The 20,145-nt window shown below is 35.4% G+C and overlaps 2 protein-coding genes across 2 annotated transcripts; one reads left to right on the top strand and one right to left on the bottom strand.

Moving 5' to 3' along the window:
* The first annotated feature begins 1,986 nt into the window (after positions 1–1,986).
* On the top strand, positions 1,987–10,052 carry LOC108193162 (oxygen-dependent coproporphyrinogen-III oxidase, chloroplastic). Its single transcript, XM_017359697.2, has 8 exons — positions 1,987–2,672; positions 5,860–5,935; positions 6,897–6,991; positions 8,639–8,722; positions 9,034–9,121; positions 9,234–9,358; positions 9,473–9,571; positions 9,752–10,052. Exons 1-8 carry the CDS (start codon positions 2,163–2,165, stop codon positions 9,818–9,820), a joined length of 1,146 nt encoding a protein of 381 aa, XP_017215186.1. The 5' UTR covers positions 1,987–2,162; the 3' UTR covers positions 9,821–10,052.
* A 1,747-nt stretch (positions 10,053–11,799) lies between these two features.
* Positions 11,800–16,159, bottom strand: LOC108193405 (ferredoxin C 2, chloroplastic). Its single transcript, XM_017360037.2, has 6 exons — positions 15,801–16,159; positions 15,518–15,581; positions 14,903–14,991; positions 12,875–12,943; positions 12,246–12,290; positions 11,800–12,081 (listed from the first exon to the last, which is right to left on the bottom strand). The coding sequence occupies exons 1-6, from the start codon at positions 16,038–16,040 to the stop codon at positions 12,037–12,039; spliced, it is 552 nt and encodes a 183-aa protein (XP_017215526.1). The 5' UTR covers positions 16,041–16,159; the 3' UTR covers positions 11,800–12,036.
* Positions 16,160–20,145: the final 3,986 nt, after the last annotated feature.

The following is a 20,145-nucleotide window of genomic DNA, read 5'->3' as shown; positions in this document are numbered from 1 at the left end:
AGTAAAAAAGATATTTCATTTGTTGGTTTCACAAGCAAATGAAGTCAACCATACATGCAAAAGTTGGTTTATTTGGAAACAAATTTTACTTGTGGCGTTTCCAAAATAATAATCTTTTTTGTTAACTAATAATAATCCCCTTTTAGGCTACTAATATGTGTTTTCAATGTATTTACTAAATTATCAAGCAAATTATATTTTGCAAGTCAAGTTGCGGTAATAAGGGATTGAGGTCAAATGAAGAAGGAAAAGATGTGCATTAAACTTGTGAGCAGTGATCAAGTGCGACCTTTTAAGTTGTCTAGTTACAGAATCACGGGCAAACAAGTTTTTTATTACTGCTGCAACCAAAAACTAAGGCTGTCCTTCTCTATGTGTGCAACTCAGAGTGTTCTGGAGTGTGTGAAACGAAATCAAACAGTCTGCATTGCAGCATTTAGCTTATATCTACGTGCCATCTAAATGACTCATACACGACAAGAAATCAAACAGTCTGCATTGCGGCATTCAAGTCCTGCAATCCAAAATCTAAGCATCGTCTAAATGAATCTAACACGACAAGAAATCGAATCAGTAAAAGATATATATGATGATAGGCAGGGAAATAGTATGTGTGCAAGGCATTAAGGCCACTGGTACAACCACCAAAATAATTCAAGTGTGTGAAGGGGGCCGGTGCATGGAGAATGACTCAACTTGTGGTCTCGCAACAGCTGCTTTTCTAGATTTGTTGGGTGTTTAATTCCACCCGTGCATTCTCAACTCTTCTACTTGCAGCTCAGGTTTTGCCAGGTGGTGCAACGCTGGCGAATCATCTCTCTGCCAGTGTTGTATATATGCAGGTTCTGTTGAGAATTCACATGCTTGGACATATTACAGCAGGGTTTATTTTTGACAAAACACAAGTTCAATCGGTCCTCTAACTAACAGCCTTTCGGCTTCAGGAGAGTTGGTAACTAAACACGAACTTATAATGAAACTTAATTAATCATACTGTAGACGTAACTGCAAACCCGTATGTGGTCTTGTGATGACAACGAACAATTTACAAAACAAGGAGTGGCAATTTGGGGAAAATGTAGCAGCTTCATTCAACTTGTTCTCACTTGAACACGTTACTCATCGGCCATAGCTAACTCCGATGCATAAGAGATTTTGGCCTCAAGTAACACAAATTTATACTTTGATGTCTGAATATCACTATCCAAACAAATGACTTTCGATATCAATGACTACGGATCGCCTAGCGTTTTATATATCAAGCCAAAACACTATATCGTCTAACGTTTAAGTAAACATAAAAATATTAAAACTAAACTATTATATTATGTAACTTTTTCACTTAAGATGTAATTCTGTTTACCGTTTTAAAACCAAATCGTTATATAATGTAGCGTTTTTCATTGTAGTTGTATAAATATTAAAATAGTTCTTAGTCATAAAATCTAGAATTAATTAAAGTTTAGGTTCCAGAGTTTATAGCCTAAAAGCCTAAATCCTGAATCCTAAACTAAATTCGTAACAATTTATTTTAAATATAAATAAACCATCCTAAGACCCAAATATGAACTTTAAAATATTAACAATTGTTAACTCATGTTGAAATTATTTATTTTATTTAACTGGTTTCTAGGTTTTACGGTCTCACGGACCCAAAACTCAAAATTAATTAAGGTTTAGCCTTTAGACCGGAGAGTTTAGGCCCTTCAATCCTATACCCAAAGCCTTAGCCAATTTAATTTCAAGTATATTTTTTTAAAAAAAATATTCAAAACGTAACTTTTTGTAGCGTTTATGTTTTCACAAAATTAAAAAACACTATTTCGTGTATCATTTTGATGTTTATTTAAAACACAACTGATGAATGATATTCATCAAAAACAATATAAACGATAAATTCATATATGTTATAAATTAGCTGTGGGCACAAATTAGAATAAAAATTTCGAAGTATACATGTATTTGATTTTACTGTGTGCGGGGTCTAGTCTAACCCGGGGTACGGGGGTAGACAGGAAAAAAACGCACACATGGTTTTGGACTGGACCAAACCACTCTACTAGCAACATCATCTTCATCTTCATCTGCTACTCCCTCCCTTCCACCTTATCTATCAAAATTTAAACACAATCCAATCAATCCCCTTGAATTCTACACTTACAATGTTGCTGAACACTCCTCCTGCTCCTACCTTAACTCCTAAACTCATTCCCCATTCATCTCTACCAAATTTAAGTTTCCCCCCTTCTACATTTCTCCCCAAATCCAAACCCACCAGAACCCCCTTTCTTCTGCGCGCCATGATCGAGAAAGAAACCCCAGAAGCTCACCGGCCCGACACTTTCCTCAGAGACTATGATGCGTCATCATCATCATCGTTGTCTGTTAGAAACCGGTTTGAGAAGATGATTAGGGATGTGCAGGACAGTGTTTGCGCCGCCATTGAGGCGGCTGATGGGGGAGCCAAGTTCAAAGAGGATGTGTGGTCAAGGCCTGGTGGGGGTGGGGGGATTAGTAGGGTTTTACAGGATGGGTCTGTTTGGGAGAAGGCGGGGGTTAATGTCTCTGTTGTTTATGGGGTTATGCCTCCCGAAGCTTATCGTGCGGCGACTTCGGCTAATGGGAATGTTAAGCCTGGCCCTGTGCCCTTTTTCGCTGCTGGAGTCAGCTCGGTATGTTACTATGTGCCTCTCGTGCCAATTCTCTTCTTTCTAATAATATATCTGCTACAAGTTGTTTTTTGTGAAGGGATTTGCTTGCATTTTGAGTTAACAATAGATATTGTAGAATGGCTTGTATTTTGATGTAGGTTCAATACATCGAAATAGAGCTTTTGGATTGTTGTACCATTCCAGAGCAACTATAGATGGATTTAGCCATTGTTGTCACGGCGCTCCATTAGTCGACTAGTCGGGTTGAGAAATTCGACTGGAGAGGTTGACTTGTGAATTGTCGACTTGGTCGACTAATTGATCAACTTATCGACTAGTCGGTCCACAAGTGCAAAATTCATTCAAAAATTAAATTGAAAAAAAAATATAAAAATTTATGAACCTACTCAAAATCAGTAATAATCAACATGTTAATCTAAGTTTATAGATCTTTGTGTGTGTATGTATTTATGTATGCATAAGTTGATTAAAAATGAATATACATTTAGTATAATTTGTTTATATATTGGTACAATCAGTGTGTTAACATGTGTAGTGTGTTAATGTGTGTACATGAAATGAAAAAAAAAAGATATGTTTGTAATTAACATATCTATTTTGTGATTGATATACGTATGATTAGTTATAGGAAACCATGTATATAATATATATTTGGGATCTTTTTAAAAATACCCATCTGTAAAATTATTTTTTTAAAAATACTACCATCTTTTTCATTGTTTTTAAAAATACCTTTTCATAAATTTTTTTTTTCAAAAATACGATTTGCAACCTTTGCAACCTCATTTGCAACCTTGGGCGGCGCAGCCGTAAAAGTTGCAAATGAGGTTGCAAAAGTTGCAAATAAAAATGGAAATGAGGTTGCAAAAGTTGCAAATGAGGTTGCAAAAGTTGCAAATAAAAATGGAAAGTTGCAACAGTTGCAACTGCAATTGCAACTAGTTCAACTGAAAACTGTAAGTTGCAAAAGTTGCAAATGAGGTTGCAAAAGTTGCAAATGAGGTTGCAAATGAAGTTGCAACCGCAGTTGCAACTTTTGCAACCGCAGTTGCAACTTTTGCAACTGCAGTTGCAACTTTTGCAACCGCAGTTGCAACTTCATTTGCAACCTCAGTTGCAACTAAATGCAACTGAAAACTGTAAGTAACAACAGATGTATGGTGTGCCCCTGGCGGGGCCATTAGATTACAATAGAATCAACTGAATGCAACCATATGCAACTGAATACAACCATATGCAACCATATATGCAATTACAAATCCTGATTTCAAGTTCCAGTTTTCAAATGTCGTTTTCGACCTCATTTTCGGAATCGATATATATATATATCGATTCCGAAAATGAGGTCGAAAACGACATTTGAAAACTGGAACTTGAAATCAGGAATTCGGTTGCATATGAAGTTGCAAAAGAGGTTGCAACACGGCTGGCGCCGCCTGGAGTTGCAGATGAGGTTGCAAAAGTTGCAAACAGTATTTTTGAAAAAAAGATTTTATGAAAAGGTATTTTTAAAAAGAATTCTGGAAGGTAGTATTTTTGAAAACAATAAAAGAAAAGGTAGGTAGTTTTGTAGATTTCCCTATATATTTTAATATATATTATTTAATTAATTATTAATTAACTGTTCGACTAGTGAAGGACTAGTCTAAGACTAGTCGATAAGCTGGACCTCTATCGACTCAACTCGACTTATCGACGTGACAACAATGGATTTAGCTTTAAGTTTTAGGATTAAATAACCATCTCGTGGTTCAAGTAATGGCTTAGTTGTTGCAATTGACACTAATAATCTTGAATCTTGTCTATTGGAGCTCAAATATGGAAGTGATTTATGCACTTGATTTTGTTTGAACCCGAAGCAACAATCGAGGGTCAATTCCATTGACAAGTGAGCACTTTCATAGCTTCCACTACCTGGGATTTTTGAGGTCAGGAAAAAGATTATTACAGATCATATGTAGTAATTGATATTTAAAAGGAGAAATTTATCTTGTGGAATGGATGTTGTAGGGTGCCTAACTCGAGAACAATAAAAACATGTGATGCTTGTAGGATCCAATAGATCGGTAGATTAGTAGGCAGTTCGGCATAAGTTCAATTGAAAATGTGGTGCTCTATGCCATGAAGATCTGGTAATAGGCTGCAAAGCTAGAGCAACAAAAAAAGATGTCGAAATGTTGAGGGTAATGTTGCGTGGAAAAGAAGAATAGACTTATTATTCAGATGAGTAGTAGTAGGTAGATTAGAATTTGCTATATAGAAATACTCTCCAGAGCTTTCATGATTGTGAAAAGCGCCATTTTTTTTGCTTCCCTTAATTGATTGTTATCCTATTCATTCTTTTCCTATATATGGAGAGACAATTAAAAGAAATAAAATTATTGCTCATTCAAGTAAAAAGATGTGCAAGGAGAGTTAGAGAGTTCTTTAAGTAAAAACTCTTACTACAGAATAGGGTCATCGAACCTTTTATTCCTGGTCATAGACCTATCACGAGATCCATATCCAGGGACCATATCATATCATTTATAGATTGCTGTAGCAGTATCAGAAACTTTCTCGTGCGAGGACTTGCGATACAGTCATTTTGTTTATGAGAACTGTAGAAGCTAGAACATACTGCTCCCAAAGTGATTGTTTTCCCGACCTTAAAGGTCACCTTTCTTTGGATGACTAATTGCTTTCTTTCTGTTATGCCATTTCCTCTGGCATGGAAACTGAAATGATTTAATGAATTATTTCGAAGCAAAAGTGTTAAGAGAACTCGAGGCTGTAGTCAATTATTATGGTATTGGCATAAGACCTTGTATGTTAAAACATACTCTACTAGTAGATGAATTAATTAATTGGAGAAGTCATGTGCATATTGGATAATTGATGCCGGAGTTTTCTTTAACCTTAACAAAATTTTAAATACTTATGATCGAATATGTCAACTATATGGAGCATAATTATGTGATCTTTGACAAGATATGTGCCACTGTGATCATATGCCAATAACTTAAAATTTGAAACCTAACTAGAATTGTTATTATCGTTATTATATAACATGCATAGTCCTGCAAAAGTGTTTACATGACCTGCATAGGTGACTGGCAGACTCTTTTTTTGTGTATAGTGTCATTTTCATTTTATCACTTATATAATGATTGTGTGATAGATTAATTTTATCTGGACTTTCTTGCAGGTTTTGCATCCAAAGAATCCATTTGCGCCAACACTTCATTTTAATTATCGGTATTTTGAGACTGATGCCCCAAAAGGTAATTTGTGTACACATCTTACATTGATGTGTCTGTTCAAAATAATCTTGTATAGTAACCTTATACAAACATGTAATTTTTATTACTTTATTGAGGCATTTGTCTTTATTTGTAATCATCCAATAGAACTATAACGTATTCTCTAATATAAAATTATATATGTTTTAGCTCATTAATGAAGAAGGAACTTATTGTAGCATGCTATAGAAATGATTTCAAGGAATTATCAATCTGTTTGTGTCCTTTGCTAACATAAACTTTGCATATCGTATCCCTGTGTCCGACATGGAGATACTTGTACAAGTACAATCCAAATAAATTTATATACATTAACAAATAATACTTGAAAATTGTGTTAACTGTCAAGCAACTACCCGAAAACGAAGTAAAAAACAAAAATTTCTTGTGTTTCAGATGATTAAGTTATGCATTTGATTCAATATAGAGAAAAGTTTAAGTCTTTTTAAGAGATTTTTGTCATACACAAGATCAAATATATGTTAAATCTATATAGATGACGTGTTCCCCTTGAAATCCCCATATTATGATGTTAGTTGAACTGTGTATCCACTTACTACGCACGCTTATCCTTTCTTTCAGCTTCTATTGGAATGTCGCAAACACTAAACAGAGAAGCCACATAGAACCTTACATCTCAACGTTAAATATTAGTTTTTTGTTGTTGGTATTGGTTCTTTGTTTAACATGAGTTCTTGTGGAGAAAATATATCTGATAGTATAGTTACATTAAAAGAAATAAATGATTACATTTAACTCAATCTACGACTTGTAGGATCTTTTTATGGCCGTTATTTTAAATGAAAACAATAAAAAAATATCAATTCTTTGCTTTGTTACTTGTGAGTTGGCAGTGATTTTGACAAACTAGTTTTCTGCTATTCTCGTGGCTCAACTGCGTGAACCCAGTAATTCATATATAAGATTTTGTCGATATGCATAGATGCTCCTGGAGCTCCACGACAATGGTGGTTTGGTGGTGGTACTGATCTGACGCCTGCATACATCTTTGAGGAGGATGTCAAGCACTTCCATACGGTATGTGAACCTATCCTGACATCTACTGATATTTCTAGCATCAGCAACTATGCAGCATGTTTTTTTGTCTAGCGAAATTTACTAAACTGATATATATCTGTTTAAGGGGGCAAAAAAGTACATTCGTTCTGTAAGACCCTTATACATTACAAAATTATAAAAAACTATATATAATCTGTAAATTAATATATATATATATAATAACTGATTAAATCTTTTACATATGATAAAATTTATCCTTATAACTTTACTCACAGACAACTATGGTACTTTACCATATTCAAGTGACACCACTAAGTCTTGAGCACCAGCTGGCTGACTTGTAACTATTGTATTTATATACTTTTTAACTATTGTTTATACTATCCTGAAAAATATTGCAGTGGATATGAATTGCAACTCAGTGAGCATAAACCATTGTTGATGGACTCGAGAAATAGTTCACAAGTATATAACAATTAACAAATGATGCATTGTATATATGCATAAGCACGTGCCACTGTATTGCATTTTACTTTCACGGTGACCAGTCAATCTTTCATTATCATCCCTGAATATGTGTGGACCCGAAGGCAATAACTATAGGCCGAAGGCCAAATAAATGTTCACCCGATGGCCAAACTGTATAAACCCGAAATTTTCCTGTATAACTGTGAATACTAAAGTATGCACAGTCACAACACCTTTATTTAGTCCAGTGCGGATGAAAGTGTAGATGAATGATGTGCAAATGACATATATAAAACTTATCAATATTGTCACATTTTCTGTATAATCAGATAATGATATGCATTTAAGTAGCCCAAAACATAGATATTGAAAATTATACCCTAGAGTAGAGATATATACCTTTATAACCAGAAGAATAATATCTGGATAATGTATATCAATAAGAAAGTAAGATACTTATCCTACTATAAACTTGCTACTTAAATTCCTTTCTTTTTCTGTTTTTATTTTTTTTAATTAAACTACTTTATACAAATTATTATATCTGTTCATGTTCTCCTAAAAACTAGCAGTTTATTCTGTATATTTGACTAATATATCTACACTATATATGAGCCCAAATATTTTACTCTACCAACCCGCCAACATATAAAAATTGTGCTTATTAGTTATTACATATTCCACAGGTAAAAAATCTCATCTAAGAATAAATTATTGAATGAACTATATTGAAATTGAATATATAACACTTAGTTGCAATGCAAATGACTCTTCTATTGCACGTAAAAATGACAAATACATGTTTTTGGACAGAGATGTTGCACCTTCTTTATATCACATTTAAGTAAAACTTTGAAATATATAAGACAAATTATGGCTCATATATATATTAGGAAGATGACTTCAATATTCAATTTCTAGTTTGAATTCAAGTATGCGTATTAAGGATGAGATTCTATTCTCTTCTTAGTCTGAATTCAATTATTCCTTGGTAATGACGATAATCTATTCGTGGAGAGAATTCATATTATAGATGACTGAGCAAACATAATAAGCTTCATTGGAAATGCTAATGCGACAAAGATATCTGTGGACCATCAATTTTACCAACATAGTTTATGTTGTTTATACTTTCTCTAGGTCTCTGACAAGGCATTTTTGCATGAAATAGTATTTGACGTCTACCTTATATTGTAGGTGCAAAAGAGAGCTTGTGACAAGTTTGACCCTAGCTTCTACCCTCGTTTCAAAAAATGGTGTGATGATTACTTCTATATCAAGGTATGGTCCTTTTTTGAAGTAAATCTGATAACATCAAGGTATTTTTGTAAGATCTCTATATTAAAAAAATTAATTATCAAGCTGAAAGTAAAGCTATGCAATTATATCATGAAGATTGAGAAGCCTAGAAGTTGTGGTTCAATTGTTCATTTTATGTTGTAATACCCTATTGTTCCCTTTACAATATTATTTCATATACAAAATTTTTTGCATCCATGCTTGAAGGTTGATCAGTGAATACATAATCAAATCTCATACAGTTGGAATGGTACATGGTTTTGCCTTATGTTGGCTGTTAATGCTATATGCAGCACCGAAATGAAAGGCGAGGACTAGGCGGGATATTCTTTGATGATCTTAATGACTATGATCAGGAGATGCTGCTTGGTTTTTCTACTGGTAATTAATGAAGTAACAATATATCCAGTTTTTAATGTGCTATACCAAGAACATATATTTCAGTTGATTATCATGGCTTCTATATGTTTGTAATAGTTATTTTGAATTGCAGAGTGTGCAAATTCTGTGGTTTCTGCTTATCTCCCAATAATAGAAAAGAGGAAAGACACACCTTTCACAGATCAACACAAGGCATGGCAGCAATTGCGAAGAGGGCGCTATGTAGAATTTAACCTAGTAAGACTAATCTGAATATAGAAATGTGTGCGCTATGTAATTTGTTGTACTTGGGCCTACGTCCCTCTTTCTTTCCATATGTTTATTAGACATGACTAATCACTAAGCATGTAGGTATATGATCGGGGAACAACATTTGGTCTGAAGACAGGAGGTAGAATCGAAAGTATTCTTGTTTCTCTTCCACTAACAGCTCGGTGGGAGTATGACCATGTAAACTTCTTCTCTAAACTCTTTCTATCTAGAATCTGGATACACTGTCACCAAAATCATTATTGCTATATTTTTGACTTCTAAGACTTCAGGAATGATTCTCATGACTATATTATTATCTGGAAAGCGGTCATAATTACAGATATTAAAAATTAAGTGATGCCTTTTTGTGTTCTACAGGCTCCAGAAGAAGGAAGTGAAGAGTGGAAGCTACTTGATGCATGTATCAACCCCAAGGAATGGATCTAACAGTTCTTGTAAATGATCTACTTCTTATTTCGTTATTTTGGCTGTGCCATTGCTCTGTTTTTGTAGTGATGAAGATTTCGTGTCCAAGTCTAAAGATAGGCCTCTAATTGTCAATCTTCATAGTGGCGGTCATAGAACTTCATGTTGTATAACTTTAATGTAGCGAGGCATTCGTGAATGCATCTGTCCCCTCTTGAATGGGGTTGTATATTAGAAATGTGTGTTTTGCATCTACGATTCTACATCTATACAACTGAGGTAGTTTTGGTGGTCAAATTGAGTTGGTTGAATATAAACTCTGTAGTGTTAAATTTTGTAGGAATGAAAAGTACGTGGCTCCTAAATATTCCGGAGAACAATGAAAGCGACGAAGAAAATTAGGGAATCTTCTTGTGGTAAAGAACAAACATAGTTCCCATGTAACAAGAAACTCTATCTGTCAATTCGATTTGTTGGCCCATGACTGCACTTCCAATTGTGAGAATGTGGAGCAGAATGAGGAAAAAACCGTAGAGAGATGAGTTAATATCTCTCTTGCTTGCATCACAGGTCGAATCTTGTCAAGAAAAAGAGACGGGGCTCATGCATGTTTTTTTTTATAACTATACAAAGTAATAAAATGACATTCCGCAACTGGAACTTGCTGAGAATAAGATGACTAATGTGTAAACGTATTGCACAGCTGCAGTAAAGAACGATTGAGGTCAAATGAAGAAGGAAAAAATTTGCGTTAAACTTGTGAGCAGTGATTAAGTGCAACCTTTCAAGTTGACTAGTAACAGAATCACGGGTAAACAAGTTTTTTATTACTGCTGCAACGAAAAACTAATAAGTCTGTCCTTCTCGATGTGTGCAACTCGGAGTGTTCTGGAGTGTGTGAAACAAAATCAAACAGTCTGCAATCAGCATTCCGCTTTCTTCTACTATCCGATATCTACGTGACATCTAAATGACTCAAACACGGCAAGAAATCAAACGAAATCAAACAGTCTGCATTGCAGCATTCAACTCCAGCAATCCAAAATCTAAGCGTGTCTAAATGACTCCAACACGACAAGAAGTCGAATCAGTAAAGATATGATAGGCAGGGAAAATAGTAAGTGTGCAAGGCATCAAGGCCACTGGTACAACCACCACAAGCTGCTTTTCTAGATTTGTTGGGTGTTTAATTCTCAACTCTTCAATTTGCAGCTCAGGTTTTGCCAGGTGGTGCAAAATTGACGAATCGTGTCTGTATATCATATATGCATGTTCTGTTGAGAATTCACATGCTAGAACATATTGCAGCAGGGTCTATACCTTTTGACAAAACAAAAGTGGTTGGGGGGAAGGAATTCAATAAGATAGTGAACTGAAGTCCATTCGCATTATAATTTTATACATAACAGAAATAGGAAAAAACCAATGATCTTTAATCTTCATAACTGAAGTCTATTTGCATATAATTGGCAAGAAATTATCAGGTAGTTAATGTTAACTGTATATTAAGATTATATATATATATTACTCCGATAAAGCCCTCCTGCTACCACTTTCCGGTTTCCCGAAAGCTAGTAACTTAACACAATCTTATAACTAAACTTCACTAATCATATTAAACCCTGGAGCAAGTTGCCCATAAGTACCAATCCTTATGTTTTCTTAGGATGATAAGAGAACATATTAGAAGCAATTCAACTCCTTTATAACCCACTTCAATCAGAATATCCATAAGAATAACACTCTACTCAGAAGATACAAAGCTAATTGGTGAAAGGATCAAAAGAATACCACCCCAGCCAATTTAAAAACTGTGACCTGATACACATTTAGAATCTCTATTCTAATTGGGTAGCTTCGCTTGCTGAGCTACTAGCAACCTAACAAAAGACGCTGACTTCACAAGTTTTCCGAACGTCAATAAACACCACCTCAGTCACTAGTAAAACTGTCCAAAAGACCTACTCGGCTCAAGTTTTTGAAGGAAACAGGCCTCCATGTTTCTGTAATTTTAAAGCATGACAATACTTTTTACATTTAGTTACTGATAACAAAAAGATCCTTTCTAAACAGTTGTCAATGAATTTAAAGTACTCATGTTACAACAAGGCCAGAGCTAAATTACACAATAACAACATAATACATACAGGTAAAAAGAAGAACAAGAATATGATCAGGACATCAGGTGGCAGCTTCATTCAATTTATCCTCACTTCTATATGTCGATTTGACACACCTTACTCATCCCCCATAGCTAACTCCAGTGCATAGTCGTCTCTTTCCTGAAATATACATAGTTTTGAAAAAGTAAAAACCTTGCATATATTAACTCGGTGCATGTTCGCTCATACAATCTAAATCCTTTTCAATTTATATTGTCATCGTCTATATTATTTTGACCAAGCATAAGAGCGCCTCATCAATCTATAATGCATAAATGACTTACAATAGGCCCTCGGGCAAAATATCTTCCAAACTGAAGCCAGTAGACCTGCAGTAAAGTCAGGAAAAAAAGTGAACATTCAGTATCAACAAAACTACAGGGTTGAGCTTAGTAACAGTTGACGGGTAAACTTATAAGTTCTGCACTATCGGGACGCTACTTTGCCATAATACTCGTATGTGGTTATATAAATATAATTCAATTCAATTCAACAAACAGAACTTAAGATATATGACATTTCTACAATATTTTGTATGACCTTCCTATCCCAGAGTGCAATGCAATAATAATTTTATTTATATTCTACAAAAGAAGCTGTAAAGGTCCAACATAAAAAGCTAAATTGATTAGAATTGATGACTTGTAAAGAATATCCCTACTAATGCTATCCAAGTAAAACGGATATTAGCATAATGGTTGTAAACTTTTATGCTACAACACTTTTCAGGCAAGTCCCGTCAATTGTTTAACGATGAAACACTTTAAAAACATGTCACGGCATGGAAAATGAACTTTTAATAAGCAAGCAAATATATATAAAAAAAAATGACCGATCAAAGCAGAGTTCAGTGTACTACAACAGTTTGTCATCTTAATTTCATAGGAGCGAAATTTTATATGTATACAATTACCTCATCCTCATCTTGTGTTTCAACTTCAATATCGGATGTTGGAAACCCCACACAGAGAAGTGCATACCCCTACGTTTCAAAGAATGATAGATCAAACATATACCTCTCAACCTGGAAGTTAATAAAAATGCTAGTGCTGATAAAGGATAATTAGAAACTAGGTCATGGCCGACAGCAATGTGCTATCTTTATTCTTAATACATCTACTGGCATGGGCTTTCAAGTAAGTGGGTGTGTTACAATATAATATAAGATCCATTCAGTCATTCTAATGCCTTAAGGTCTACAGGAAGTTGGTAACTTGATATGGTATCATATCACAAGTTGGGAGAGGTCCCAAGTACGATAGTAGCCATGTTCCCTTCATTTAATTTGAAATCATATTTTTCAACTACCATTTCTCTAAAAGCTAGACAAAATTTTTTACTGAAATGTTTCAGCCATAAAACAAGCTTTAGCCAGTCAGGAAAGTCACAATAATCACAAAGTGACATATTTGAACCACACAATTCAAATGAAGTAGCCCAATCCACTCTGTTTTATCTTTTGGAAAGTAAAAACAGTCTCTAACTGGGTAGTCAAATTAAATGCTCTCCGCATTAATTTATATACGTATCTATCTTACAATAACACTCAAATAAGTCACAGTTGGATATGTAGGCAAATCTTTTGAAAATTCGTGAAAACCCTCCTGCATTCCTTGTCAATAATTCATATTTTACGCCTACAAGAATAATCCATCAATTAACTGCTTGTCATAAAATTCAAACTATTAATTTCAATCAGAAAACTCAGTAATCATTGTTATTCATATGCTTAGCTTCATTCAAGCTCCTTTAATCTCTTAAACCTTCCTTAAGCTACATTGTTAGTCACATTTAAGCTTTAGTCCATTAGTCAAGCCTCATTTCTCTCGATCGTTCATCGAATATCCACAAGATTATACTAAAATGTTTTTATCTTGGTTAGGAATTAGGTAGTATAGTTACAAAAATCCAATTATTTAGACGTTGTTGGCTTGTAGCTTGTCCTATTTAGTCGCAATCTCTTCCCAAATCCAACTAGGATATAGGTCTAAATAAGTCTAGGATAGAAATTACTGCAATAAGTTACTTGATTTACAGGGACGTCACAAATGTGGGAACAAAGAAAGTGGTGGACGGGGTTGAGATTTATGTGGACATGATGCATGACTTGTGTATCAAAGACACTTGTAACTACTTTGACAATATCAATCTCGTTAAAACACATATTCAGGAGAAAAGCCTGTCCTGATCAATTACAACAAAGGCAGAAGCCTTTGTAGAAATCTCACGGAAGCAAAGCAATCGAGACATTACACAGGTAGTCATTATGATGTTCAGGCTGACTGCTGACATAATGGTTTTAATGGAAGTGAAAGCTGATGTTGACCATGATTAAAACACTTAAAGCTGTTATTCTCATTTCCAGAGAGGGTGCTGATGTTAGAGATTGGATCACAAGTAATTATAATCCTTCTAGATTTATCAAGTTATTGAGGAAAACTTTTACAGCAGTGATGCATCACATTTAAGTTTTGGCTCAAAGCTTGATATATTGGGAAATATGAGGGTACCTAGAAAGTTCTTACATGAACCGAGGATCAGTTGAAACAAGGAAGAAAGTTCTTTTTTTTAATTTAAAGGCGATTAATGATGCTTGAATGCTTTTTTATTAAAAAAAAATAATCCTTATGCAGAGTTTTATAACTCTTCTTTAAATCTTTTAACTATGTTCCTCTCTTTTCCAAATCTATTCTCCAACTCTCTTTGTTATATCAGTGTCCTTCTAAAACCATACGTTCATAGTCTCAGATACCGCACGACAAGAAGGTAATTGCAGATGTGTAGCAAGGTAATTGCAGATATGCAGCATGCTGTAAAATTAAGAAATATGATGACAGGTCCTTGTTAATAAGAAACAAAAAAGAACAGACACCCAATTATGGTCACTAGTCAAATATATTGAGGAAGATAAGCTTGTTATCAACAAGTTACAAATACATGCCTTGGCCTTTAATTCGGCAGATATTCCTAAGGCTTCAGGCTGTCTAATATCTCCAGATTTAATACGAACAGCACAACTTGTGCAACAACCTGCAACATAAAAGTTTGACTTAGAGATAGTAACAAGCATATTATGAATGAGATAAAAGATGGTAAATGTAGAGAAGAGTATATAGGTGGACGAGGCATCAGAAAATTCTCCATGTTATATAGTTTATACTTCTGAAGCAATTTATATACTTTATGTTCTTAATCATGATATTTAGAAAATTAAAAATGCATGCTTGACCAAATTGTAAGACGATTGTGTTCACTGGCATCATTATTAAACTTAAAACTGAACAAAAATCATCAATTATACACAATTTGTAACCGAATAGAATAAGCATATCCACTCAATTTGATTTAAACTGTAACCTCACAGCACAAAACCTGATTAAGAAAGTTAAGCACACATACAAGTCAATATATATTATTAGTGGTAATAGTTAGACATTTGCACCGGAGTAACACAAATTTACACCAACAGATCCACATTCAAAGTTCAAGAGATGTAACAATTTAATACAGAGTGAATCTGGCACAAACACATTTACGAAATCACAGATTCATATACCGTGCCTGCAAGCGAAAGGGAGAGAAATATCCTGATCTTCAGCTGTGTGTAATATGTACTGATCCTGCATTTCAAAATATTTACACAATCAATTACACTTAAACAATAAACAAATTAAATATAAAAACTAGCGCGGAACTCAGGCGAGAACAGTTTAGTGCACTCTATACCTTGTTCTACAAAATTTTAAAGTAACATCACAACACTTTCTCGTGTTCTCGCACTAAAACTGTTCTCCACCAAGCTCGATAGCAACAAAAAAGAAAAGAAAAAAGAGATTAACCTCTGGAACAACGAATTCATGAACAACGCCTCGCTGTCTATCGTTAACAGTGACCTTGTGCGTCCGTACTGATGGTGAGTAAGCGCCATTAACAGAAGGCGTTGTGGTAGTTTGAAGCTCCGACTTTACGGTCATCTTACGCCGGAATTTCAGCGAATTTGAGGCGGCAATCGGTGACCGGAGAAGTGTAGGTTTCCGGTGAAACGGAGTACAGACGTTACACAGAGCTTGAGCGTCCATCAATTTGATTTTCTCTCTCACACAGTAGTTGTCGAGAAAATGGTGATGCTGCTAGATTCTGGATAATGGAAACCGAACATTTTATACATTTATATTTTTTGCATTATCTTTATTGTCCTAATGTCAACCTTTTTGATAATATAGTATATATAGGCGTCGTACAAAATTACAAACTTACAAACTTTATGCGTTTAACATACATATAATTTGAGTTCAACATTTTTTTAACATATTTTGTTGAACATCGATTAAAATTATGTTGAGGAAGTACATAAACTAATTTTTCAATGTGAGATTTAAGTCAAACGTATTATATAATTAATATTTATGATTCTAGACCCTACCCAAACCCCAGAGGTATAGTTTAAGCATCTTTATAGATATATTCAACACAATGATAATTAATGTTCTACACCTGATGTTGAACCCCAGTTATAAATGTGTTGAAAGCACGATTTATTTACGCGTTTTTTCTAAAAATTGTGATAATTTTTCAAGAATTTTCAACATGGATACATTCTATAACTAAGGATTAACACGATGGGAAAATAAAAAAAAATTGTAAGTTTGTAACTTAAAAAAGTTTTTATTTGATCCTATTCATATATATATATATATATATATATATATATATATAGAGAGAGAGAGAGAGAGTGTGAGGTTCCAGAGGAAACCAAATTATCAAGAAAACTGAGGAACCCTCTTAGATGTCGTTGATTATTTTTGTCATATATAATCATTTCCCAAATTAAATTCAATCAAAATCTAACACACACAAGGGCAAAATCGTAAGGAATCTATTTTTGATTAATTAGAAATCTTATAATTTTGGCATCTGCCAAAATCCAATCAAAGCACACAAATTAATCACAAATCATTATATATCAGATCATTACATATATACATTGTGATGAAGAACCACTAGAATTGTAAGCAGGAGAAAGCTACGAGTTCGTGTAAACACTGTGATTCATCAATCGAAGGTTTGTACGACATATCATTCTCATCGATCTTAAATCTACTTCATACCATTTAATTGTTGTGACTCTTGTATTCCTTTTCAAACTATCGCAAAATAGCCTCGCTTCATTTTCAGAGATATAATGGCGGAGAAGAATCTCCATGAGAACACCGACCGTTTGTTGGTTCGAGCCAAACCTATCCTCTTAAAGAGAATCGTGGACAATTTTTTAGATGCACAAAGGCAATGGGTTGTGGAGACTGGATTCGAAAAGGTTCTACTTTTCAACATCAAGGAGTACCCCGAACCCTTTTTTGATTTCAAAGTCTTACAATTCAATCGATTCAAGCATTTCAATTGGTGAGAATATTATAAACTTTTCAGAAGATGATGTCCAGAATGTACTTGGCTTGCCGAAGGGGGAGTTAATGTTTGAGAATTCTTACAATACAGAGTATACAGATGTTTGGAGATCACAGTTCAAAGATTATATGTATCATCATAAGATTTCTGCAGAAGTTATATGTGATGCTCTCAAATCATCGGAATTGGTTAACTTGGAATTTAAATTGAACTTTCTCATTGTCATTGTTAGAAAATGGAGTTATTAAGTTCATAATTTTATTATGTTCTTTTTGTTAATTCCATAATCTAATGATTGGAAGTTGTTTCTAGATATCGGGACTTAAACTTTCATGTATGGGTTTAAGAATTTTCTTAATGAAATCCATAAGAGAAATGAAGTTGAAGTTAGTAGCTTGAAAGAGCTTGTTTTGAGAATGTGTTTGTCCCACATAGAAAGAAATAAAGGGGGTGTTGGCTTTATATAGTATAACACACATGGGTAGTGCATAACTACTAAGGTGTGTTATGGTGCATGGTGTTCTCACGAGCCCACGCGCGCGCCGCCGCCCCCGCCCCGCCACGGCTCGCCTCGCCTCGCCTCGGCACGTCACGTCACGTCACGACTCGGGTCGGGTCGAAGGGCGAATGTCTCGGCGTCTCGCGTACGCGAGGCGACCTGGGCGGGGAATTTTATTTCGGTTTTGATTTAATTTAATTAAATTATTTAATCAGTTGGGCTGGGTTAGTGCCTCTGTTGGGCTCTCTTGGACTGGGTTCAATTCTTATGGGCCGAGTCAAAGCCAAGTCAAGATACACTGAATCTGGACATGTAACTGATATAAATTAATTATATATATATCAAAACGGCTGGTTCAATGTGGGTTTTAATGTATAAAAACCGTTATTATTTTATTTAAATACAAATCATACGTTTTTGATTTATTTAATTATTTGGACGGTTTTTATTCGATATTAAATTGAGGTGTATCAGTTACACTTAGCCTCTCCTATAAATAGAGGCCTAAGTAGCTGATTGTTATACACTACACCTAACATTCTCTCTTCTTCACTACCTCTCTGCTCTCTCTCCCTCTCTCATACACTAGTCAGTTCGTGGTTTCCCGGCGAGTGAGGAGCAAGTCGCTGTTGAGCTTTGGAGGTGCTGCTTAACCAAAGCTCTGTGCTGTTTTATCCTGGAGGAGGTGTTGCAAGCATCCCCAGTGCAGCAGGTGGGGGCAATAATCTCTTCAAGAGCAGTCAGGTCTTCGTATAAGGCCTGACGACTCAGCTGTTCTTGTGATTTTCTTGTTGTACATGTTGTTGGCTCAAGCTATGGCTACTGGTACAACTTCTTTCCTTCCTCTATTCTTACAGTCACTGATATGCATGTGTTTTACCTTCACGTTTTGTTTCAACTTGCTTGGCCTTGGCTTGTTTAATATGATATATAACTGCCTCTATGTTGCTATAATAATCAGTATTTCCAACATTCTTGAAGAGATTATTTGTTATATAATATTTAGCATAATGTCGAGCGAAACTGAGGTTCCCGTTGTTGGTGTTGGTGCATCTGCTGTGGCCATTGATTGGACCACTTACAGTTTTCCACAAGCTAATGGTGGTGTAGGCTTTTCTCGCTGGCAGAAAAGAATGAAATTGTGGTTGACTGTAAAGGGTCTATGGCCTGTTGTGGAGTATGAAAAACCAGTGGTGGATCAAGAGAAGGCTGAAACTGTTAAGGGTTTTGCGAAGTGGGCTGAGAAGGATGGTGTGGCCAGGGCGGCCATTCTGGCTGCTCTCACTAACACATTGTTTGATGTGTATTCTTCTGATGCCTACTCTGCAAAACTCTTATGGGAGAAGCTGGACCAGACACATAATACTGACTCTCAGGGTCTTGAGAAGTATTCTGTGGCTAAGTTCCTTGAATTCAAGCTGGTGGACAACGAGTCCATGACTGAGCAAGTGCATGAATTTGAGATGATAGTGCATGCTTTGAAGGAGTCCGGAATGGACCTCCCTGAAAAGTTCAAGGTTATGAGTGTGATTGAAAAGCTTCCGAAGTCTTGGGAGGAGTTCTCTCTCTCCCTGAAAAGACAGAAAGGAGAGATCACCTGGACCAACCTTATGCTGGACATCTCGGTTCAAGAACAACACAAGTCCAAACAAGGACATGTGATGCCAACTGAGGCCGGGAGCTCGAAGGTAAATGTAGCAACTGTAGGACAGAAAAGGAAGGGTGTGGCTAAGAAAGTTAGCGCTAATAAACCTAAAAGTGACAAGGACAAGGCCAAGAAACCCAAGGCAAACAAACCTTGTTGGTCTTGTGAGCAGGTTGGGCACTGGAGTAAGGACTGCCCTACAAAGAAGGCGAAGAAGGCTGAGGTGGTAGCACAAACGAATGCTGTGCTTGCAACTACAAGTGGGCCCGTAGTGAACATGGTTGTTGGTGAGGCTACGGCTTCTGAAACCAACGCAGACCGGTATGTTTCCTACAACCCTGTATTATTTTCTACCTATCTGTCAAATGAATGGTTGATAGATACTGGAGCTAATGTGCATATTTGTGCTGATATTAGTTTATTTGTATCTTATCAACAGAGTCATAGCTTGACGGTGACGATGGGGAATGCTAGTGCTGCTCAAGTACATGGAATAGGAAACGTAGACCTGAAGTTCCCTTCTGGACGTATTCTATCCCTAACTAGAGTGCATTATGTTCCCGACATGCGTAGAAATATAATAAGTGGAAGCTGTTTAGTTTCCAATGGCTTTGAAATTTCCTTCAAGTGTAATAAA

The sequence above is a fragment of the Daucus carota genome, chromosome 7 (assembly GCF_001625215.2).
Source record: "Daucus carota subsp. sativus chromosome 7, DH1 v3.0, whole genome shotgun sequence".
In the NCBI taxonomy this organism is placed as follows: Eukaryota; Viridiplantae; Streptophyta; class Magnoliopsida; order Apiales; family Apiaceae; genus Daucus; species Daucus carota.
The sequence above is the reverse complement of the archived record's forward strand: the minus strand, read 5'-3'. Positions and strand labels throughout refer to the sequence as shown.

Bases quoted from the DNA above. Each gene is read 5' to 3' on its own strand.
- LOC108193405 (XM_017360037.2), bottom strand. From the start codon at position 16,040: ATGGACGCTCAAGCTCTGTGTAACGTCTGTACTCCGTTTCACCGGAAA. The intron at 15,582-15,800 runs GTTAATCTCTTT...TTTGAAATGCAG, and splicing joins ATGAATTCGTTGTTCCAGAG to GATCAGTACATATTACACAC. The intron at 12,082-12,245 runs GTAAGTCATTTA...TGTATATTTCAG, and splicing joins ATTTTGCCCGAGGGCCTATT to GAAAGAGACGACTATGCACT.
- LOC108193162 (XM_017359697.2), top strand. From the start codon at position 2,163: ATGTTGCTGAACACTCCTCCTGCTCCTACCTTAACTCCTAAACTCATT. The intron at 2,673-5,859 runs GTATGTTACTAT...ACTTTCTTGCAG, and splicing joins TCGCTGCTGGAGTCAGCTCG to GTTTTGCATCCAAAGAATCC. The intron at 9,572-9,751 runs GTAAACTTCTTC...TGTGTTCTACAG, and splicing joins CTCGGTGGGAGTATGACCAT to GCTCCAGAAGAAGGAAGTGA.